Source organism: Lethenteron reissneri, chromosome 63 (assembly GCF_015708825.2).
Source record: "Lethenteron reissneri isolate LAM-NWPU_2019-01 chromosome 63, ASM1570882v1, whole genome shotgun sequence".
NCBI lineage: Eukaryota > Metazoa > Chordata > Hyperoartia > Petromyzontiformes > Petromyzontidae > Lethenteron > Lethenteron reissneri.
This window is the reverse complement of record NC_083841.1, coordinates 7499218-7519822: the sequence shown is the minus strand read 5'-3', so window position 1 is coordinate 7519822 and position 20605 is coordinate 7499218. Positions and strand designations below refer to the sequence as shown.

At 57.9% G+C, this 20605-nt stretch overlaps 1 protein-coding gene across 3 annotated transcripts in view; it reads right to left on the bottom strand.

The window, feature by feature from the left end:
* Positions 1 to 472: 472 nt before the first annotated feature.
* The window catches only part of LOC133358841 (voltage-dependent T-type calcium channel subunit alpha-1H-like), a 210927-nt gene continuing 190794 nt past the window's right edge, over positions 473 to 20605 (bottom strand). For all 3 annotated transcript variants that reach the window (XM_061577290.1, XM_061577289.1, XM_061577291.1), the window contains 10 exons: positions 16571 to 16649; positions 15787 to 15905; positions 14190 to 14411; positions 13479 to 13619; positions 8860 to 9003; positions 8369 to 8494; positions 7030 to 7252; positions 4668 to 4855; positions 3554 to 4045; positions 473 to 1441 (listed from right to left, as the gene is read on the bottom strand). In XM_061577290.1, the coding sequence (XP_061433274.1) occupies positions 1163 to 1441; positions 3554 to 4045; positions 4668 to 4855; positions 7030 to 7252; positions 8369 to 8494; positions 8860 to 9003; positions 13479 to 13619; positions 14190 to 14411; positions 15787 to 15905; positions 16571 to 16649 (2013 nt within the window). In that variant the 3' untranslated portion in view covers positions 473 to 1162. The remainder of the gene's footprint in view (positions 1442 to 3553; positions 4046 to 4667; positions 4856 to 7029; positions 7253 to 8368; positions 8495 to 8859; positions 9004 to 13478; positions 13620 to 14189; positions 14412 to 15786; positions 15906 to 16570; positions 16650 to 20605) is intronic.

The following is a 20605-nucleotide window of genomic DNA, read 5'->3' as shown; positions in this document are numbered from 1 at the left end:
CCGTCTTGCTTTCGACAATAAGGCATCCCTCCCTCTCTTCCCTCCCTCCCTGCCTCCCTGCCTCTCCTCCCTCCCTCCCTCTCTTCCCTCCCTCCCTCCCCTATCCTCCATCCCTCCCTTCCCTCTCCTCCCTCTCCTCCCTCCTTCCCTCCCTTCCTCCCTCTCCTGCCTCCCTCCCTCTCCTCCATCCCTCCCTCCCATTCCTCTCCCCCCTCCTTCCCTCCACGGAGCGCTCCGTCGTCACGGCGAAGTGGAGGGTGGCTCGTCCCAATTTCATCGATAAACGAGAGTGGGCTCGAGCCGATTAAAACCAAAAGAACAAATGTCGCAGCCTTTCGAATCAAATTGGCGATTGGGCTGAAATAAAAATCAACAACAACAACAACGTTCAACTTCGCTACGCAGGGGACAACCCTGGGTGCAATATCTGACGGCAGCCCGAAATCTGGTCACGAACTTTTGCCGGCACGGTGGCTACGGCGCAGACGGCGTGAGCTCGCTCAGAGAGGCGCGGCAATCCACCCACCCAACCGGCCAGGACCCCCCAACACAAAACCTCGACGGCACCAGATCGCTCGCTCGCACTCGCTCGCGCGTCTCCGGCAAAGTCGACGCCGGCCCGCGGTACTGCCGCCCCCGAGGTCCGAGGCGTCTTGTCCCTACTGCTCGTCCTGCTTCGCCAACGTCCTCTGCTTCATCAGCGGCGACCGCATTCGCCCGTGCGGGCAGGCCGTCGCCGCCGGAGACGGCAGCAGCGGCTGCGGCGGCGGCAGCAGCAGCAGCGGCTGCTGCGCCACGTCGCCGTGCTTGGCGCCGGCGGCGGCGGGCGGCGCGTCCCTCGGTGCGGCGTCGTCGCGAGACAGCTCCGTCGGGCCGCCGCTCTGCCCCGCCCCGCTTCTGCCTCTTGTGGGGCGGCGGCAGCAACGGCGGCGCCGGGAGAGGGGGCAGGGGCGGCCTCGGCGTGGCCTGGGCCGGAGCCTGCGCCGGAGGCCGCGGGGAGCTCTCGGACCACGGCACGGCCAAGAAAAACGGCGACGGCGACGACGAAGACGACGACGACGACGACGAAGAATTGGAACCGAACGACGACGACGCCGACGACGACGGCGGCGGCGGCGTCGCCGGCGGCGGCAGGAGCAGCGCGCAGGAGGGCGGCGGCGGCCTACAGGACTCCTCGGAGGCTCCGCCGCCGTCTTGCGACGACTCGGCGCTGCACGGGGTGCGTCGGCGGAGACGAGGGGTGGTGGCGCAGCCGGCGATGGTGGCCGGAGGGCTGCCGCCTGCCGCCGCCCTGGCCGTTACCGCCGCCGCAGGTTTCCGACGGCGGAGGCTCGACGGAGATGCAGGGGGGGCTGAGTTTTTCTTTGCGTGGGGGGGGGCGCGGGGAGCGTCTGCCCTCAAGGGGGGCCAGGGAACCGCGACGGTCGGCTCGCGTTTGCATCTACGGGGCCGTGGAGGGGGTGGGGTGGGGGGGTAGAGTGGGGGGGCGGGGGTGGGGGGGGGGTAGAGTGGGGGGGTGGGGGTGAGGGGGGGCAGGGGTGGGGGCGGGCGGAGGCAGCCAGGGCAAGAGACAGCACGGTGATGCAACGATTGCACAGAAATTATGAAATATAAATTATGAAATATAAATTATGAAATATAAATTATGAAATATAATTATTAAATATTAATTATTAAATATGAATTAGGAAATATAAATTCTTATATATTAATTATTAAATATAAATTATTATACATAAAGCAAAACCAAGGATGCATCTTTGTTTACACGTTTCACCATGAGTATGCGAGCGTGCGGTTAACGCAGACTTCCGATGCCTTGCCGATCGGTGTCGATTTGCCGTTTGAACATCTTCTATCCCGTGTCAACCCACATGGTTTACCCCGTATTCTTGTACAGGGAAATTGAGTTTTCAAGCCCATACGCCGTTTCAATATGGGCAAAAGAATAATAATGTTTGTCTATTTGTTCGTGTTTCTTCCTTGTGATGGGGCTTTGTAGGATGAACGTTGAGATGTATAAGGGGCACGCGGTGACCAATAAGATCTGAAATGGTCTGTAATAAGGTAGGGCACTGGTGAGATGTTGTTAGCTATGATCTTCACGCCTCCCGTATGATTGCCAGCGAGGGTTAAGCCTCTTCTTCTTATTCGTGATCCAGCAGCAGCATCATTTGTCCACACCTCGGGACTGGCGTTGACTCTCTGGGAATGTTGTCAGCAGATTCCGGCTTAATAAGAATGTGCCGCTGGTTTGCCAGATTTTTTTATATTTGCAAGAGCACTCCACATAAGTTATGCGACCCGTTCAATGCAACAAGAGCATGATGATGATGACGATAATGATAACGATGAACGACGATAAAATAATCGTCGTCATCGTCAGCAGCTGCCAAATTAATCGATGGACCCCAAGTCTGGTTGCCCAGGAACCAGCTGGAACGGGACCTCGTTAGGACCGAAGTTTCTGGTTGCCGTGGCGGATGCCGGGCCAACGAGTCTCCTCTCCTGCTTCCTCAACAAAATCTCGTCTAACACACACACACACCACCACTACCAGCAACAACAGCAGCCGCCATTCGCCACTAAGCGGCGGTGGACGTCACCGCGGCGCCCGTGCCGGGCCGTGTGCACTTCAAGGCCACGTGAAAGTGTCGAACGCCCCGCATGGCAGGAGGTCACGGGGCGGACCCTGCAGGTGCCGTGCCGTGGGGAGATGACCGGCTTGTGGCCTCTAAAGCACCACCTGTGCCCCCTACTATGCCAACACACACCACCCGTGCCACGCGTGACACGTCAAACTGGGCCGGCGCAGGCTGCGAGGATGACTCCGGTCCATCCTCGCAGCGGCGGCTTTTTGGCCGACCAATCGAACAAAGAGGCCATGATGTAGGTTTTCTTTGGGTTAGATCGCGGAAATTTAGGCGATCGATATTGTGGATGATATCGGTTGCAAAAGCCTCCTCTCCTCCTACTGCTGCTTCGTGTTAAACTGACGAACAGAAACGGTTCACCGCATCGCGCGGCGCTTTCTGAGGCCGTCTGGAACGCTACTTCCTTCCAATATTAGAAAGCCATTAGGAGCTATAATGCAGTTTTAAATCATCATCATCCTCGAGATTGACGAACTAATTTATTTAGAACTGCTTGTTGTGTTTAGCTTGTTGTCCTCCCCACTCCCGCCCCCCGGACCGCCGACTGGCTACGTACGGTGCGAAAGAAGTTCAACATACAGTAGATACATCGCGGTCACTCGAGTTCTCACCCTGGCTCAACAAAATCAAGCAACGCTCAACTCATGCCACTCCCCTCCACTCCACTCCATTCCACACCACACCACGTCACTCTACTCCAAGACAAGCCACGCCACTGTACACCACGCCACGCCACTCTACACCACGCCACGCCACACCCCTCCACTCCACTCCACACCATGTCACTCTACTCCAAGACAAGCCACACCACGCCACTGTACACCACGCCACGCCACACCACACGACACTACACCGGACCGCGGAGCCAGACTGCTGCTGCGCCCTCCCTCGCCACAAACCTCGGGGCAGATCTCAATGGAGTGTCTCCTGGCGTCGTCCGTCCACCAGCAACCCGCCGCCCCGGCACTCGACCCGGCCGCCGCTGCTGCGGCCGCCGCGGCCGCGGCCACGGAGAGCAGCCCTCGGTCGTCCACGCTGTGGCACTTCTTCACCTCGCGGCCCGACGACGCCGCCGAGCCCCTCGTGATCCTCCTCACCTCCTCGTCGTTGGGGTCCGAGCCCTCCCGGCTCAGCCGCCCCCCCGCCCCGTTAGCCGCAGCGCCGCCGCCGCCGCCGCCGCCGCTCCCGGCCCGTCGGGGCAGAGGCCTCGGCACGGTGGGTGGCGGCCGCAGAGATGGGAGCGGCGGTGGCGGCGGCGGCGGCGCCAGCGGCAGTTGTGGCTGCTGCTGCTGATGAGGGATGTGGTGTACAGGGCTGTCTTGAGTGGCGGAGAGGAGGCTGTCTTTGGAGCCCAGTGTCGGGGCGTCTATGGAGTCCATTCGGACCGCGGCCTGCGGGAATCAGGGAATCGGGGAATCGGGCGATGAGATTAGACTAGAAACTGAAGTGACGGCAGATCGTCACGTCACCGCCGTGGATAAAGCAACAGAGGAGTCGCTGATGCTGAGACCCAGTCTCCTGGAGCCAAGTCTCAAGACTCTGAGTTTGTGTGGAGCGGTGGCACAGTGGTTAGTGCACTACGCTAGAAATCTGGCCACCCGAGTTCGATTCCGCTCATGACCATTGACACTGGCGTATGTTTGAACCCGTCTTAGGCCTCCCCCAGGTTTACTCAGCCTCAAATGAGTACCTCGTGCAGTGTCTAAACATCGCCACTTGGGAGACAAAGACGGCCGGGCATGGTGCTGGCCACCCACCACCTCGTGTACTGTGCCAGTCTTCATCGGTGCTGCTACTCGCTCACAGCACTTGCCCCAAGAGTCAGTTATGGCTATACGGGGGGTCTTTGCCTTTGTGCGTGTGCGTGTATGTACGCACAGTGATAACCCTCGTAAACCGAGATCTCCCTCCATCTCAAGAGGGGAGTTCGTCCCACCTGCCCGCAAGAAGCTCCGCGCGGATGGATCCGAGAATCCGCGTCGGGCGAGCACGCGATGATGGGGGGTTCCTCACCTGTCTTCGCAGGAGCCTCTGGGAGCTGGGGGAGCGAGGGGGCGCCGGCGGGGGCAGCCGGGGCACGCCCGCCGCCGCCTGCGCGTGCGCCGGCGCGGGAAAGGCGGCGAAGGGCGGAGGAGGGGGCAGCTGGAGGAAGGTGCAGGAGGCCGCCTCCGCCTGCGACTGCTGAGTCGGCAGCCTCGGGCCTAAACGCAGCGGCGCGGGCGAGAGGCGACACGCGGGCGGGGGAACGGAGGCGATGGTGAGGGGGGGGTGGTGAGGTTCGTGGGAAACGTTGCCACAACGAAACCGAACTGTTTCAAAACTGAACGCTATTTTTGTTTTCATCGTAACCAGATGCAAGGCCCCCACCCACACGCTGAGCTTATGTAGTGCCTCTTTTTTCCAGGAGCAAATGATAGCCCAACAAAGTGGGCCGACCGTCGTCGCCACGTGTACGTTTAGAGCAGCCAAATAACTCTAAACACGCGACGTTGATTCTAAATGTGGAGGAAAACCCGGAAGACCCGGCGATAAATCCACACAGGCAAACTCCAAATATACAGCAGCAGGCACCAGGGTGGGGATCGAACCCATGACCTCCTGTATAGCAGGCAAGGTAGTTAACATCTCCTCGCCACCGTGATGATGATGAGAGAGACACGCAAACTCCAAATATACAGCAGCAGGCATCAGGGTGGGGATCGAACCCATGACCTCCTGTATAGCAGGTGAGGGAGTTAACATCTCCTCGCCACCGTGATGATGATGAGAGAGACACGCAAACTCCAAATATACAGCAGCAGGCATCAGGGTGGGGATCGAACCCATGACCTCCTGTATAGCAGGTGAGGGAGTTAACATCTCCTCGCCACCGTGATGATGATGAGAGAGACACGCAAACTCCAAATATACAGCAGCAGGCATCAGGGTGGGGATCGAACCCACGAACTCCTGTATAGCAGGTGAGGGAGTTAACATCTCCTAGCCACCGTGATGATGATGAGAGAGACACGCAGACTCCAAATATACAATAGCAGGCATCAGGGTGGGGATCAAACCCACGACCTCCTGTATAGCAGGCGAGGGAGTTAACATCTCCTCGCCACCGTGATGATGATGAGAGAGACACGCAAACTCCAATTATACAGCAGCAGGCATCAGGGTCGGGATCGAACCCACGACCTCCTGTATAGCAGGTGAGGTAGTTAACATCTCCTAGCCACCGTGATGATAATGAGAGAGACACGCAAACTCCAATTATACAGCAGCAGGCATCAGGGTCGGGATCGAACCCACGACCTTCTGTACACCAGGCGAGGGAGTAACATCTCCTAGCCACCGCGACGCGATACAAGAGTGACAAGGAGATGACAACTGCCCCGCCCGTGAGCGAATCGCTGAATGAAGTTCACTAGGAACGGTGACCACCCACACGGTAGTAGCGACACAACGGCATAAACACTCATTCATTGGTTTATAACACTTTCGTATAGATAGGGGACTGCAGAACTTGGACGGGGAGGGATTTGGCGGGAGCTCACCTCTCGCTTGTGGTTCCTCGGGCCTCTACAACAACGAGTGAACGCCGTGCGGCAGTGGTGGTGGTGGATGTGCGTCACAAGTACATGTGATTATTGTGAATACTATGGTGTTCCCTCGTTGTGCATGAACGTGCTAGCTGCGATTTTTGGCAACCCGCGAATCACATTTGGAACTCTACACGACTGCTGCATCGAGAGAGAAAGTGATGAGAGATAAAGCGATGAGAGATAAAGTGAAGAGAGATAAAGTGACGAGAGATATCAGCAATGAGAGATAAAGCGATGAGAGATAAAGTTACAAGAGAGAAAGTGATGAGAGATAAAGTGACGAGAGATATCAGCGATGATAGATAAAGTGATGAGAGATAAAGTGATATGATAGAGAAAGAGAACGTATCGAAGCTTTAGAAGCGTCTGCAGACGTTGCGCTATACGACATTCGTAGGCCAATATCACGACCCGCTAAATATCCTATTCACGAGCATCTCTGCGGAACGTAAACCCTCGTGACGCATGGAGAGAAACTGGTTGAAACTGGTTGAAACTGGTAGAAACTGGTTGAAACTGGTTGAAACTGGTTGAAACTAGTTGGAATTGGTAGAAACTGGTTGAAACTGGTTGAAACTGGTTGAAACTGGTAGAAACTGGTAGAAACTGGTTGAAACTGGTTGAAACTAGTTGAAACTAGTTGAAACTGGTTGAAACTAGTACAAACTGGTACAAACTGATTGAAACTAGGAGAAACTGGTGAAAACGATAAGTTAACCTCTCACGGACATCCTTGCTGCTTGCCAACGGAATGCGGAATGGTGGTGGGGGGGGGGGGTATTTGTTACCTGCTGCTGCTGCTGGTGTCGTCGGCTCGAAGACCGCCGCCCCCCCTGCATCGGGCGGCAGTGGCGGGCCGGCGACGGAGTCGACGGGTCGGAACATGTAGCTGTCGTTGGGGAGCGAGTGGGTGCGCCCGATGCTCACTTTCCGCACGGAGAGCAGGTGGCCGCCGCCTTCGGCGTCGCCCGCTTCCGGGCAGGGGGAGGAGGCGTCCTCCGCGCAGCAGCCCTGCAAAAGGCAAAGATCCCCCCCCCCCGTGTGGGCTTCTTAGCGGACATGTTATGGGCAAGCGCTGTCACGGCGAGCTGCAACCTACGAAGGCCGGCACGGCGCACGGGGGAGGCCCGGCCGCGTTTTTCTCTCCCCCCCGTTGGCGATGTTTAAACACCGCAACGGGTGCTCATCTGAGGCCGAGTCGATCTAGGGGAGGCCCAGGACGAGTTCAGATGTTGGCCATTGAGCGGGAGCCGCACTGGGATCGCCGGCGTCACTCGTGTAGTCGTTGGATCGAGCGAGTGCCGTGGCTCATCCGTGAAGTCGTGCACCAGCTCGCCGAATGCTCGATGAATTTGCTCGCTCACAAAATCACCGACTGAAACTTATCACTTGCTCCCTTAACCACCCAATCACTCGCCCACACACTGACGCGCTCACACACACACACAGCGCGCGTGCACGGCTTGAGTATGTGATGTGTTGGCGAATGCGTGGTAAGCGTGTGAGTGAACGATGAGCGTGTGAATGGGCGAGCGGGTGGGTGGGTGAGTTGGTGAGTGAGTGGATGGGTGAGTCGGTGGGTGAGTGAGTGGGTGAGGGGTGGGAGGATGAGTGGGTGGTGGGTGAGAGTGATTGGTGAGTGAGTTGTGGGTGAGTGTGGGGTGTGTGAGTGGGTGCATGGGTGGGTGAGGGTGATTGGAGAGTGAGTGGGTGGGTGAGGGGTGGGTGGGTGGATGAGTGAGTGGCAGGTGAGAGTGGTGGGTGAGTAATGGGTGAGAGTGATTGGTGAGTGAGTGGTGGGTGAGTAGTGGGTGAGAGTGATTGGTGAGTGGTGAGTGACAATGATTGGTGAGTGAGTGGTGGGTGAGAGTGATTGGTGAGTGAGTGGTGGGTGAGTAGTGGGTGAGAGTGATTGGTGAGTGGTGAGTGACAGTGATTGGTGAGTGGTGGGTGAGAGTGAGTGGTGAGTGAGTAATGGGTGAGTGATTGGTGAGTGAGTAATGGATGAGAGTGATTTGTGAGTGAGTAGTGGGTGAGAGTGAGTGGTGAGTGAGTGTGATTGGTGAGCGAGTGAGTGAGTGGTGAGCGAGCGAGTGAGTGGTGAGCGAGCGAGTGAGCAGCGAGCACCTCGGGCTGGGGTGTGCGTGTGCCCCCCACGTCTGGGTAGGAGTCGTCAGTGAGCGGGAGCGACCAGGACTTCTCGGAGAGTTTATCCGACGTCACAGACATGGCCTCCATCTCCGCAAAGGGGATCTGAGCCACGCAGACGGCACCCACGCTCGGTCACGCTTGGGGGTGGTGACAGTGGTGGTGGTGCGGTGATGACGGTGACAGTGGTGGTGGTGGTGACAATGGTGGTGGTGACGGTGATGGTGGTGGTGATGGTGGTGGTGAGGGCAATGCTCGTAATGACGGCAATGGCGATGTTGCTGAAGATGATGACGCTGCCGCCACTGGTACCAACAACCGTGACGATGGTGATGACCACCGCGACGGTGGTCACCACGACGACGGTGGTCACCACGACGGTGGTCACCGCGACTATGATGCCGGTGACAACCAATGACGATGCGGATGCTGATGTGATGGCCACGCTGGCGGCGGTGGCGACGCGTCACCTCGTGCTTGTGGTTGGCGCGCTTCTCGGGCACCGGAGTCGCGTAGTGGTGGAACACGGAGCCCGAGATGTTGTCCATCATCAGCAGCTCCGCCTCCATCGAGTCCTGGACGATGAGCGAGACATTGTCGAAGCCCATTTTCTCCTTATACAGAGCGAGCGAGAGGAGAAGATGGGCGGCGGGGGGGGGGGGGGGGGGTAGGGGGGGGGGTGGAGACACGTGGGGAGAGGAAGACTCACGGGCAAGAGAGAGAGAGAGACGCAAGGGGAGAGAGGGACACGGAGAGACAGACAGATGTACGCTTGGAGAGAATGAGGTGGAGAGACGAGAGACAGACAGGGATAGACACAGACACACAGAGTTGGAGAGAGACAAACAGACAGACAAACACGCGGAAAGAGAGAGAAGGAGAGACACCAAGGTGAGCTCAGGTAATGGGAATTGGTGATGCCGGAGGGAGGCTGGCCGCTGCTTGGCTGCCCCGGCCTCTTGCCGGGCGACCGTTGGTGTCGGGGGAGACCCGGTCTCCTGGAGCCGAGTCTCAAGACCCTGAGATCCGGTCTCCTGGAGCCGAGTCTCAAGACCCTGAGACCCGGTCTCCTGGAGCCGAGTCTCAAGACCCTGAGACCCGGTCTCCTGGAGCCGAGTCTCAAGACCCTGAGACCCGGTCTCCTGGAGCCGAGTCTCAAGACCCTGAGACCCGGTGTCCTGGAGCCGAGTCTCAAAACACTGAGACCCGGTGTCCTGGAGCCAAGTCTCAAGACACTGAGACCTGGTCTCCTGGAGCCGAGTCTCAAGACACTGAGACCCGGTGTCCTGGAGCCGAGTCTCAAGACACTGAGACCCGGTGTCCTGGAGCCGAGTCTCAAGACCCTGAGACCTGGTCTCCTGGAGCGGAGTCTCAAGACACTGAGACCCGATCTCCTGGAGCCGAGTCTCAAGACACTGAGACCCGGTGTCCTGGAGCCAAGTCTCAAGACCCTGAGACCCGGTGTCCTGGAGCCGAGTCTCAAGACCCTGAGACCCGGTCTCCTGGAGCCGAGTCTCAAGACCCTGAGACCCGGTGTCCTGGAGCCGAGTCTCAAGACACTGAGACCCGGTGTCCTGGAGCCGAGTCTCAAGACCCTGAGACCCGGTCTCCTGGAGCCGAGTCTCAAGACACTGAGACCCGATCTCCTGGAGCCGAGTCTCAAGACACTGAGACCCGGTGTCCTGGAGCCAAGTCTCAAGACCCTGAGACCCGGTGTCCTGGAGCCGATTCTCAAGACCCTGAGACCCGGTCTCCTGGAGCCAAGTCTCAAGACCCTGAGACCCGGTGTCCTGGAGCCGAGTCTCAAGACCCTGAGACCCGGTGTCCTGGAGCCAAGTCTCAAGACCCTGAGACCCGGTGTCCTGGAGCCGAGTCTCAAGACCCTGAGACCCGGTCTCCTGGAGCCAAGTCTTAAGACCCTGAGACCCGGTGTCCTGGAGCCGAGTCTCAAGACCCTGAGACCCGGTCTCCTGGAGCCAAGTCTCAAGAACCTGAGACCCGGTCTCCTGGAGCCGAGTCTCAAGACCCTTAGACCCGGTCTCCTGGAGCCAAGTCTCAAGACCCTGAGACCCGGTGTCCTGGAGCCAAGTCTCAAGACCCTGAGACCCGGTCTCCTGGAGCCGAGTCTCAAGACACTGAGACCCGATCTCCTGGAGCCGAGTCTCAAGACCCTGAGACCCGGTCTCCTGGAGCCGAGTCTCAAGACACTGAGACCCGGTGTCCTGGAGCCAAGTCTCAAGACCCTGAGACCCGGTGTCCTGGAGCCGAGTCTCAAGACCCTGAGACCCGGTGTCCTGGAGCCGAGTCTCAAGACCCTGAGACCCGGTGTCCTGGAGCCAAGTCTCAAGACCCTGAGACCCGGTGTCCTGGAGCCGAGTCTCAAGACCCTGAGACCCGGTCTCCTGGAGCCAAGTCTCAAGAACCTGAGACCCGGTCTCCTGGAGCCGAGTCTCAAGACCCTTAGACCCGGTCTCCTGGAGCCAAGTCTCAAGACCCTGAGACCCGGTGTCCTGGAGCCAAGTCTCAAGACCCTGAGACCCGGTCTCCTGGAGCCGAGTCTCAAGACACTGAGACCCGATCTCCTGGAGCTGAGTCTCAAGACCCTGAGACCCGGTCTCCTGGAGCCGAGTCTCAAGACAATGAGACCCGGTCTCCTGGCGCCAAGTCTCAAGACCCTGAGACCCGGTCTCCTGGAGCCGAGTCTCAAGCCCTGAGACCCGGTCTCCTGGCGCCGAATCTCAAGACCCTGAGACCCGGTCTCCTGGAGCCGAGTCTCAAGACGCTGAGACCCGGTCTCCTGGAGCCGAGTCTCAAGACGCTGAGACCCGGTTTCCTGGAGCCGAGTCTCAAGACGCTGAGACCCGGTCTCCTGGAGCCGAGTCTCAAGACCCTGAGACCCAGTCTCCTGGAGCCGAGTCTCAAGACCCTGAGACCCAGTCTCCTGGAGCCGAGTCTCAAGACACTGAGACCCGGTCTCCTGGAGCCGGTCTCCTGGAGCCGAGTCTCAAGACACTGAGACCCGGTGTCCTGGAGCCGATTCTCAAGACCCTGAGACCCGGTCTCCTGGAGCCAAGTCTCAAGACCCTGAGACCCGGTGTCCTGGAGCCGAGTCTCAAGACCCTGAGACCCGGTGTCCTGGAGCCAAGTCTCAAGACCCTGAGACCCGGTGTCCTGGAGCCGAGTCTCAAGACCCTGAGACCCGGTCTCCTGGAGCCAAGTCTTAAGACCCTGAGACCCGGTGTCCTGGAGCCGAGTCTCAAGACCCTGAGACCCGGTCTCCTGGAGCCAAGTCTCAAGAACCTGAGACCCGGTCTCCTGGAGCCGAGTCTCAAGACCCTTAGACCCGGTCTCAAGGAGCCAAGTCTCAAGACCCTGAGACCCGGTGTCCTGGAGCCAAGTCTCAAGACCCTGAGACCCGGTCTCCTGGAGCCGAGTCTCAAGACACTGAGACCCGATCTCCTGGAGCCGAGTCTCAAGACCCTGAGACCCGGTCTCCTGGAGCCGAGTCTCAAGACACTGAGACCCGGTGTCCTGGAGCCAAGTCTCAAGACCCTGAGACCCGGTGTCCTGGAGCCGAGTCTCAAGACCCTGAGACCCGGTGTCCTGGAGCCGAGTCTCAAGACCCTGAGACCCGGTGTCCTGGAGCCAAGTCTCAAGACCCTGAGACCCGGTGTCCTGGAGCCGAGTCTCAAGACCCTGAGACCCGGTCTCCTGGAGCCAAGTCTCAAGAACCTGAGACCCGGTCTCCTGGAGCCGAGTCTCAAGACCCTTAGACCCGGTCTCCTGGAGCCAAGTCTCAAGACCCTGAGACCCGGTGTCCTGGAGCCAAGTCTCAAGACCCTGAGACCCGGTCTCCTGGAGCCGAGTCTCAAGACACTGAGACCCGATCTCCTGGAGCTGAGTCTCAAGACCCTGAGACCCGGTCTCCTGGAGCCGAGTCTCAAGACAATGAGACCCGGTCTCCTGGCGCCAAGTCTCAAGACCCTGAGACCCGGTCTCCTGGAGCCGAGTCTCAAGACCCTGAGACCCGGTCTCCTGGCGCCGAATCTCAAGACCCTGAGACCCGGTCTCCTGGAGCCGAGTCTCAAGACGCTGAGACCCGGTCTCCTGGAGCCGAGTCTCAAGACGCTGAGACCCGGTTTCCTGGAGCCGAGTCTCAAGACGCTGAGACCCGGTCTCCTGGAGCCGAGTCTCAAGACCCTGAGACCCAGTCTCCTGGAGCCGAGTCTCAAGACCCTGAGACCCAGTCTCCTGGAGCCGAGTCTCAAGACACTGAGACCCGGTCTCCTGGAGCCGGTCTCCTGGAGCCGAGTCTCAAGACACTGAGACCCGGTCTCCTGGAGCCGAGTCTCAAGACGCTGAGACCCGGTCTCCTGGAGCCGAGTCTCGACACTCTAAGACCCGGTCTCCTGAAGCCGAGTCTCAAGACCCTGAGACCCGGTCTCCTGGAGCCGAGTCTCAAGACACTGAGTGTGTGTGGGGAGCGGTGGCACAGTAGTAAGTGCACAACGCTACAAATCTGGCCACCCGAGTTTGATTCCTGCTCATGACCATTTACACTTGCGTATATTTGAACTAGTTTTAGGCCTCACCTAGGTTGACTCGGCCTCAAATGAGTACCGACAGCCCTGTTCTTCACCTGATGATGGCTGCTTGCGTTGTGGCCAAAACGTCGTGAGAAATGTATTTTAATGTTTTATTTTTATTATTTTATTATTTCCCTTCTACGTGACTTTACCGAAAGAACCAAGAAGATGAATCCCTGCAGTCACGAAAGCTTTAAATCGAATCCTGGTGCGGTGTCTAAACATTGCTAAAGTGGGGGGGAGATGAGGGCGACCAGGCGTGGCGCTGGCCACCCACCCACCCACCCCCTCGTGTGTCGTCCCGGCCTTCACCGCTGCTACTCGTTAACAGCAGTTGCCCCAACAGTCTGTTAAGGCTATACTGAGGCGGGTGGGGGGGGGAGGAATATCTGCCAGAATCTGTACCCCGCCCCCGGAAAAATCCGACGAGCCAAGAAGCTCTTCAACGCGGAAGCCCAGCCGTGATGGTGGTGCCAACGGTGTCGGCGGCGGCGGCGTCCTACCAGCGTGTGGTGGCGCTGCAGCGGGGAGTCCTGGCGCAGGCTGCACCTCTCGAACGAGCGCCCGCTCTCGGAATCGCGACCGATGCCGCCGGACTCGGCTCCGTCTCCGCCGTAGCGCGCCCATTCCATCTCCATCTCCACCTGTGGAGGGCGCAAAGGTAACCGACGATTGTTTCTTGTTAGCAGGCGTGAGGAGGGCCTGGGCCCGCCCCCCCCCCCCCCCCCCCCACCGGGGTGTGCGGTGGCTTTTTTTCTGAAGCGACGACTTGGCCATCACGAAAGATTGCTCAACGGAGTGGGGCTTGTCGTCGTAGTCATCGTCGACGTCGTCGTGTGGACATTTGTAGCAGCCAAATAACTCCACGTAGATTCTAAATGTGGAGGGAATAAAATGGAGGACCCCAGAGGAAAATCCACGCGACCACCACGGGGAGAGAGAGAGACACCGCAAACTCCAAATATACAGCAGCAGGCGTCAGGGTCGGGGTCGAACCCATGACCTCCTGTAGACCAGGCGAGGAAGTTAACATCTCGCCACTATGGCGCATTTGGGTGGCAACTCCTGCCGAGAAAAATTACCACCATGGACCTGCCATCGAGCCACCACCGTCACTCCAACACGACCGTCGACCCATCATCATCATCATCATCGTCGTCATCATCATCGTCGTCATCATCACACGATCGTCGTCGTCGCCACGGCGCCCGCACCTGCGCGTCGAGCTCGGCGTCCTCGCGCGCCTCCTTGTTGCTCTCCTCCAGGTGCTTCATGAGGACGGCCACCACGACGTTGACGAGCACGAACTGGGCGGCGAGCACGAACGTGACGAAGTAGAGCGGCGACACGAGCGTGTTGTGGCAGCAGCAGCTCTCGCCGCCGCCGCCGCCCTCCTGACCGCCGTCCTCCTCCGGCGCGCACTCCCGCAGCGTGTCCTGCGGCGGGGAGTTGGGCGACTCTCTGTGTGTCCGCGCCATCGTCCCGTCTAAGGCTTTACACCGGCCGGCGGCGAACTGCCGGGGCGCTTTTTACGGCAATCGTCCAATCGCACGATCGGCGCGTACGACCGTACGCGCCGTACGACCGTACGACCGTGCGACCGTATGACCGTGCGACCCTACGACCTTGCGACCGTACGACTGTGCGCGCCGGTCGAGATACGGTGACGGGGACAGGTGGGAAGTTGTTAAGGAGGGGTTGGAGTAGAGACAGGGGTGGTGATAGGGAATAGGGTAGTGATCGGGGTTGGGGTAATGATAGGGGTTGGGGTAGTGATAGGGGTTGGGATAGTGATAGGGGTTGGGGTAGTGGTCGAGGTGGTGATAGGGGGAGTGATAGGGGTAGTGACAGGGGTGGTAATAGGGGTTGGGGTAATGATACAAGGTAGTGTTCGGGGTGGTAATAGGGGTTGGGGTAGTGGTAGGGGTTGAAGTAGTGATAGAGGTAGTGATAGGGTTCGTGTTCGGGGTGGTAATAAGGGTTGGGGTAGTGGTAGGGGTTGGGATAGTGATAGTGATAGGGGTAGTGATAGGGGTAGTGATAGGGGTAGTGATGGTGATGATGCTGGGCTAGGGGAGTAGAGAGGTGGTGGGGGGGGGGTGCAGTAGCACGGCAGCAGGGCAAGCTCGCTGCTTCAGTCGGCTGGACGGAGTGACTGAGTAGAGATCATCAGGAATGAGTCTCCTTTACAACTGCACACGCCATCGTCGACCTGGCCAAACTAGAACTAGTACAGCTCGTTCTTTTGTTTCACCAGGCGAGACCCACTGGGCCTATGTAGCAGCTCTGGCTATCACTAATGATGGTCTAACGGAAGTGGCGGCGAATCACGTGAACATTTATAGCAGCCACATGATTCTAAACTAAGTGGCGGCGACGTCAGCACGGCGTTTGTGCCAGGCTCGGTGCACTCCGAGGCCACGTGAAGTGTCGAAAGCTCGCCGGTAGGTTAACTACCTCACCTGGTCTACAGGAGGTCGTGGATTCGATCCCAACCCTGACGCCTGCTGCTGTATATTTGGAGTTTGTGGTGTCTCTCGTTCCGTGGGCGTCGCGTGGATTTTTATACGGGGTCCTCCAGTTTTACCCTCCACGTTTTCGAATCGACGCGATCAGCCACTTTTGGGTGAGCGGTGGCCGGGGTCACTTCTTAAAATGAAAGAGCAACACAGCTCAGTGGGGCCTGACCCGCTAAAGAAATGTTCAAAAGTAATTATTTGTAACAGTTTTAATGGCCAATTGTTTTATTTTTGTTTCAATGACCGGCTGGCGTGGCGTGAGGGGCGCGTTGAGGAAAACCCCGCGGCTCACCTTCATGATCCCATTCCAGTTGTCGCCCGTGGAGACACGGAAGAGCGTCAGGAAGGCCATCCCAAAGTTCTTGAAGGTCGCGTGCCTCCCCAGGCCCTCGCACGCGTGCTTGATGCACTCTGTGACACTGGGGGAGAGGGAGGGGAGGAGAGGGAGGTGAGGGGAGGTGAGGGGAGGGAGGGAAGGAGGAAGAGGAGGGGGGGGAGTTTTCTTCTCTCCACTGACTCCGCTTTGTGCACCATCGTGTCAATGCAGCAGCACGCACAACAACAACAAGCACAACAACAACAACAAGCACAACAACAACAACCACGACGACGACGACTGTCGCCGTTGTAAAGACGGCAAATGTTGTCGGATGTTACAGAGCGAGCGGACAGAGCGCAACTTCCATCCCCCTCCTCCCTGTCCACAAGCGCCGCCACTCACCCAGGCCCACCACTCACCCGCCACTCACCCGCCACTCACCCGCCACTCACCCACCACTCACCCAGGCCCCGCCACTCACCCGCCACTCACCCAGGCCCCGCCACTCACCCGCCACTCACCCGCCACTCACCCGCCACTCACCCACCACTCACCCAGGCCCCGCCACTCACCCACCACTCACCAGGCCCCGCCACTCACCCACCACTCACCCACCACTCACCCACCACTCACCCGGGCCTTGCCACTCACCTGCCACTCACCCACCACTCACCTGCCACTCACCCGCCACTCACCCACCACTCACCCGCCACTCACCCGCCACTCACCCACCACTCACCCAGGCCCCACCACTCACCCAGGCTCCCGAAGAGCTCCACTCCCAGCGCCGCGTAGATGAAGAAGAGCAGCATGAAGAGCAGGCCCAGGTTCCCCACCTGCGGGAACACAGCTCATCGTCATCTTCGTCTTAGTCAGCCATGGTTACTCCACTGCTGGATGAAGGCCTCCACACCCCCAAGGTCCCTGGGGGGTGAGGCTCGGCTCGGCTACGGCGGGGCAATCTTCTTCTACAGGAGCCTCGCGACTATGCGCGTGCGGTTAATCCGATCTGTGGAGTAACCGCGCGTCTGAGATGTTCACACACATTAACAGCTAACGACCTTAAAACAGTTAAACACTTTGTGGCGAATGGCGACTGCTGCTGTATCTCTGTGTGTATCTCCGTGTGTATCTCCGTGTGTATCTCCGTGTGTATCTCTGTGTGTGTATCTCCGTGTGTATCTCCGTGTGTATCTCTGTGTGTGTATCTCTGTGAGTGAAACAGCTGCCGAGCACGCACACACAGACAAAGATCCCATGTATGGCCTTAACAGACTGTTGGGGCAAGTGCTGTTAGCGAGCACCTATGAAGGCCGGCACTGCACACTAGGGGGTGGGTGGCCAGCACCACGCCCGGCCGCTTTTGTCTCCCGATTGGCGATGCTCACACATCGCACTAGGTACTCAGCTTCAAATGAGTCGACCTAGGGGAGGCCCAGGACCGGTTCAGATAATCGTCACTGGTGTTGGCCGGGAGTAGGAATCGAACCTGGGTCGCTAGGTTCGTAGCGCAGCACGCTAATCGCTACTCTACTGTCCCCCACAACAACAACCGTCATTCGCCACTAAGTGGCTGTGACGTCACCACGACGCTTGTGCCAGGCTATGTGCACCTTGAGGCCACGTGAAGTGTCGAACGCCCGCTGGCAGGAGGTCATGGGGCAGACCCAGGTGCCACGGGTCGACTGACTGAGATGACTGAGATGACTAGCTGATGCACCACCTGTGCTCCCTACTGTGCCAACTTGCTGTGCTTTATCCACCCGGCGCTCCGCTCGTTGTTGTGAGCGTCGCTCCTCCGCCCTCCGTTGTTGTTAGAGGGCGACTGCCTCCAACTGCCCAGCAGCGTCCTTCACGAGGCTCCTCCACAGAGGCCGAACTTGACACCGCTGGTACCAGTTATCGGCAAGTCCACTCAGCTCCAAATCCTCCTGTACCACGTCACTCCATCTCTTCTCTAGCCCGTGCCGCACCTGCATAGCCCCCTTGATCCGGCCGAACAAAAGCTGTTTAGGCATGTGGTGCCTGGGCATGCTGGCGACATGACCCAGCCAACGCAGCCTTGCCTGCCGGAGGAGCTCACCGATTGGACTTTGCCCAGACCTTTCTAGGATTTGTGAGCTCCTCACACAATCCAGCCTGGTTAAACCCAGGATGGATTGTAGGCAGGCCAGCCTAAATGTTTCCAATCTGCGAAGATGCTCCATTAGGGGGGTCCACGTTTCGCAAGCGTAGAGAAGGGATGGAATGATCGTGGCCGAGAAGACTTGAAGCCTCGTGCAGAGTGACAGACCAGGTAGCTTCCACACAGCATTACGCAGCCGATGAAAAGATAATGCCGCTCGTCTGATTCGGAGTGAGACCTCTGCTGTTAAACCGGAGCAGGTCATGAGCACACTGGCAAGGTATGGGAAACTCTCCACTCTCTCCACGACTGCCCCATCACGGATTGGGAGTTGTGTGGGTGGGTTGCTTCGTCTTGGTGGGCTGATGGTAAGTCCCCACCTCTTTGTGGCACGCTCCAGGTTCAGCATCAGTGCCTCCAACTCCTCCTCTGAGTGAGCGGCAATTACCAGATCATCGGCATACATAACATGGTTGACCAATAGGGAGCCATCCCTTGACCGCACCCGGGCATCGATCAGCCTCCCATTGTAAATGTACCAGATGGAAATTCCTCTGGTACAGCCATCAATGGTTTCACTGACTACGTGGTCGAAGAATATGTTAAATAATGTTGGAGCCAGAGGACATCCCTGTCGCACCCCAAGGTGAACAGGGAATGACTCCGACTCCCGGCCACGTAGTTTTACCCGGGCCTGCTCACCATCATGAAGGTCCTTCATGATCGTGAGCAGAAGGTCAGGGACTCTGAAAGCACAATGAACAACCTAGAGCCCAGGCCTACTGATGGTATCATAGGCCTTGACCAGGTAAATAAAGCAGATATGTTGGTCTTGTTGGAATTCCCTACACCTCTGCTGTAGCAAAAGGACAGAAAATATGGCATCTGTGCAGGACCGCCCTTTCCTGAAACCACATAGAGGCTCCGCAAGCCTCTCCTCAGCGTGCCTGGCAAGGCGATGTTGAATAACCCTTGCCACGACCTTTCCCGGCACACTGAGGAGTGAGATGCCACTGTAGTTGTTACAGTCTGTGCGGTCCCTCTTCTTAAAGAGGGGGACCACAAGGGCATCCTTTCAATCCTGTGGAACCCGTCCAGTGGTCCAGACTGTTGTTATGAAGTCATGTAGGGCAGTCTGTGCACAAACGCCACCCTCCCTCAGCATTTCACTTGGGAGATCATCTCTGCCCAGTTCCTTTCCTGGTCTCAAATTCTGGATCGCCGTTAGTACTTCCTCAACAGATAGCACTTCAACCAGCCATTCACAGGGGGTGACTTCCTCCTCCGATATTTGAGGCACCGCAGCCTCAGCAGGGTTATCCCCACTTTGTCCCACGATGTTTTCCATGTAGAGGGATTTCCCCTCCCCCAGGACTTCATAGAAATGCTCAGCAAATCTGCAAACCTGTTCCTGGGGGTCGGAGATTGGATCACCGTTTTTTCCCCTAATGATGGTAATAGGTGTGGTGCTGCAGGTTACTTTTTTGATGGAGTTAAATAGGGATTTGTGATCGTGGGCCATTGAGGCAGACTCCATCTCCTCAGCAAACCGCGACCACCACCCATCCTTGCAGCGCCTCACGGCTCTCCGAACGATAATTGGTTCTTTACCCTTCTATCTGGCAACAAAACTGACACCTTTTTTGTCAGTTTTGTTGTCAGATAGAAGGGTAAAGAACCAATTATCATATTTTTACTGGCAAATGAGGTTCCCATAGTGGCTCTCCGAACCTCCGAGCAAAGGCCTCCTCATTCTCTGACGTGGGATGCTGTAGCCGATGAGAGTGGGCCTGTTGCTTTTTCTCAACTATCCTGAACACCTCCTCTGTCAGCCAGGGTCTCTGGGGAGGTCTGGACCGCATACCCAAAGCAGCCATTGCAGCTGCTTGAGTCACAGTCCTAAACCCCGCCCATTTACTCTCGACATCTGGAGGAGTGGGAGACGATGTCAACCCCAGCCACAAGCGATGATTAAATTCTCGCTTACAACTTTCATAAGCTACCTGAGTCCAGGCCACCTTAGGTTGGAATGGGGTCCTGGGTGTACATCCACCACCAGATTGGAAGAATGGCAGGCGCATCTTACAGATGGCAAGTCGATTGTCAGAGGGCACATCAGCTCCACGGTAGGTCCTGGTGTGAAGGACATGGGCCCGCATCCGCTGTTCCATCACTATGTAGTCCAGCAGATGTTCTTGCTTGGACCCGGCATGCATCCATGATGTTGTGTGGATGTGCCGATGCCGGAACTAGCGTGTTGGTAATTACAAGCCCATGGGCTGCACAAAAATCTAACCGCCTCCTACCATTGTTATGGAGCTGATCTGGCCCATGCCTTCAAATAACTCCAGACCAGGTGCCAGCATCATGACCAACTCGGGCATTGAAGTCACCCAACAAGATGACTATCCCGAGGGGCCACTTGAGCTAGCACCTGTGACAGGAGGTCATAAAAGGCATCTGACTCATCGGCCTTGCCTGCATCCCTCCACAGATGTTCGTCTTCGGTGGGGGCATAAGTAACCACGACCACCACTCCTGACCTCCGGTTGATGGGAAGACGAGCCCAAAGTAGCCTGGAGCTTACAGCTTCCCACACCTCACCGCCACGCTCCCACACCCCCTTAATTATTTTGTTCAGAAGAAGAGCCGCTCCCTGTTGTTTGG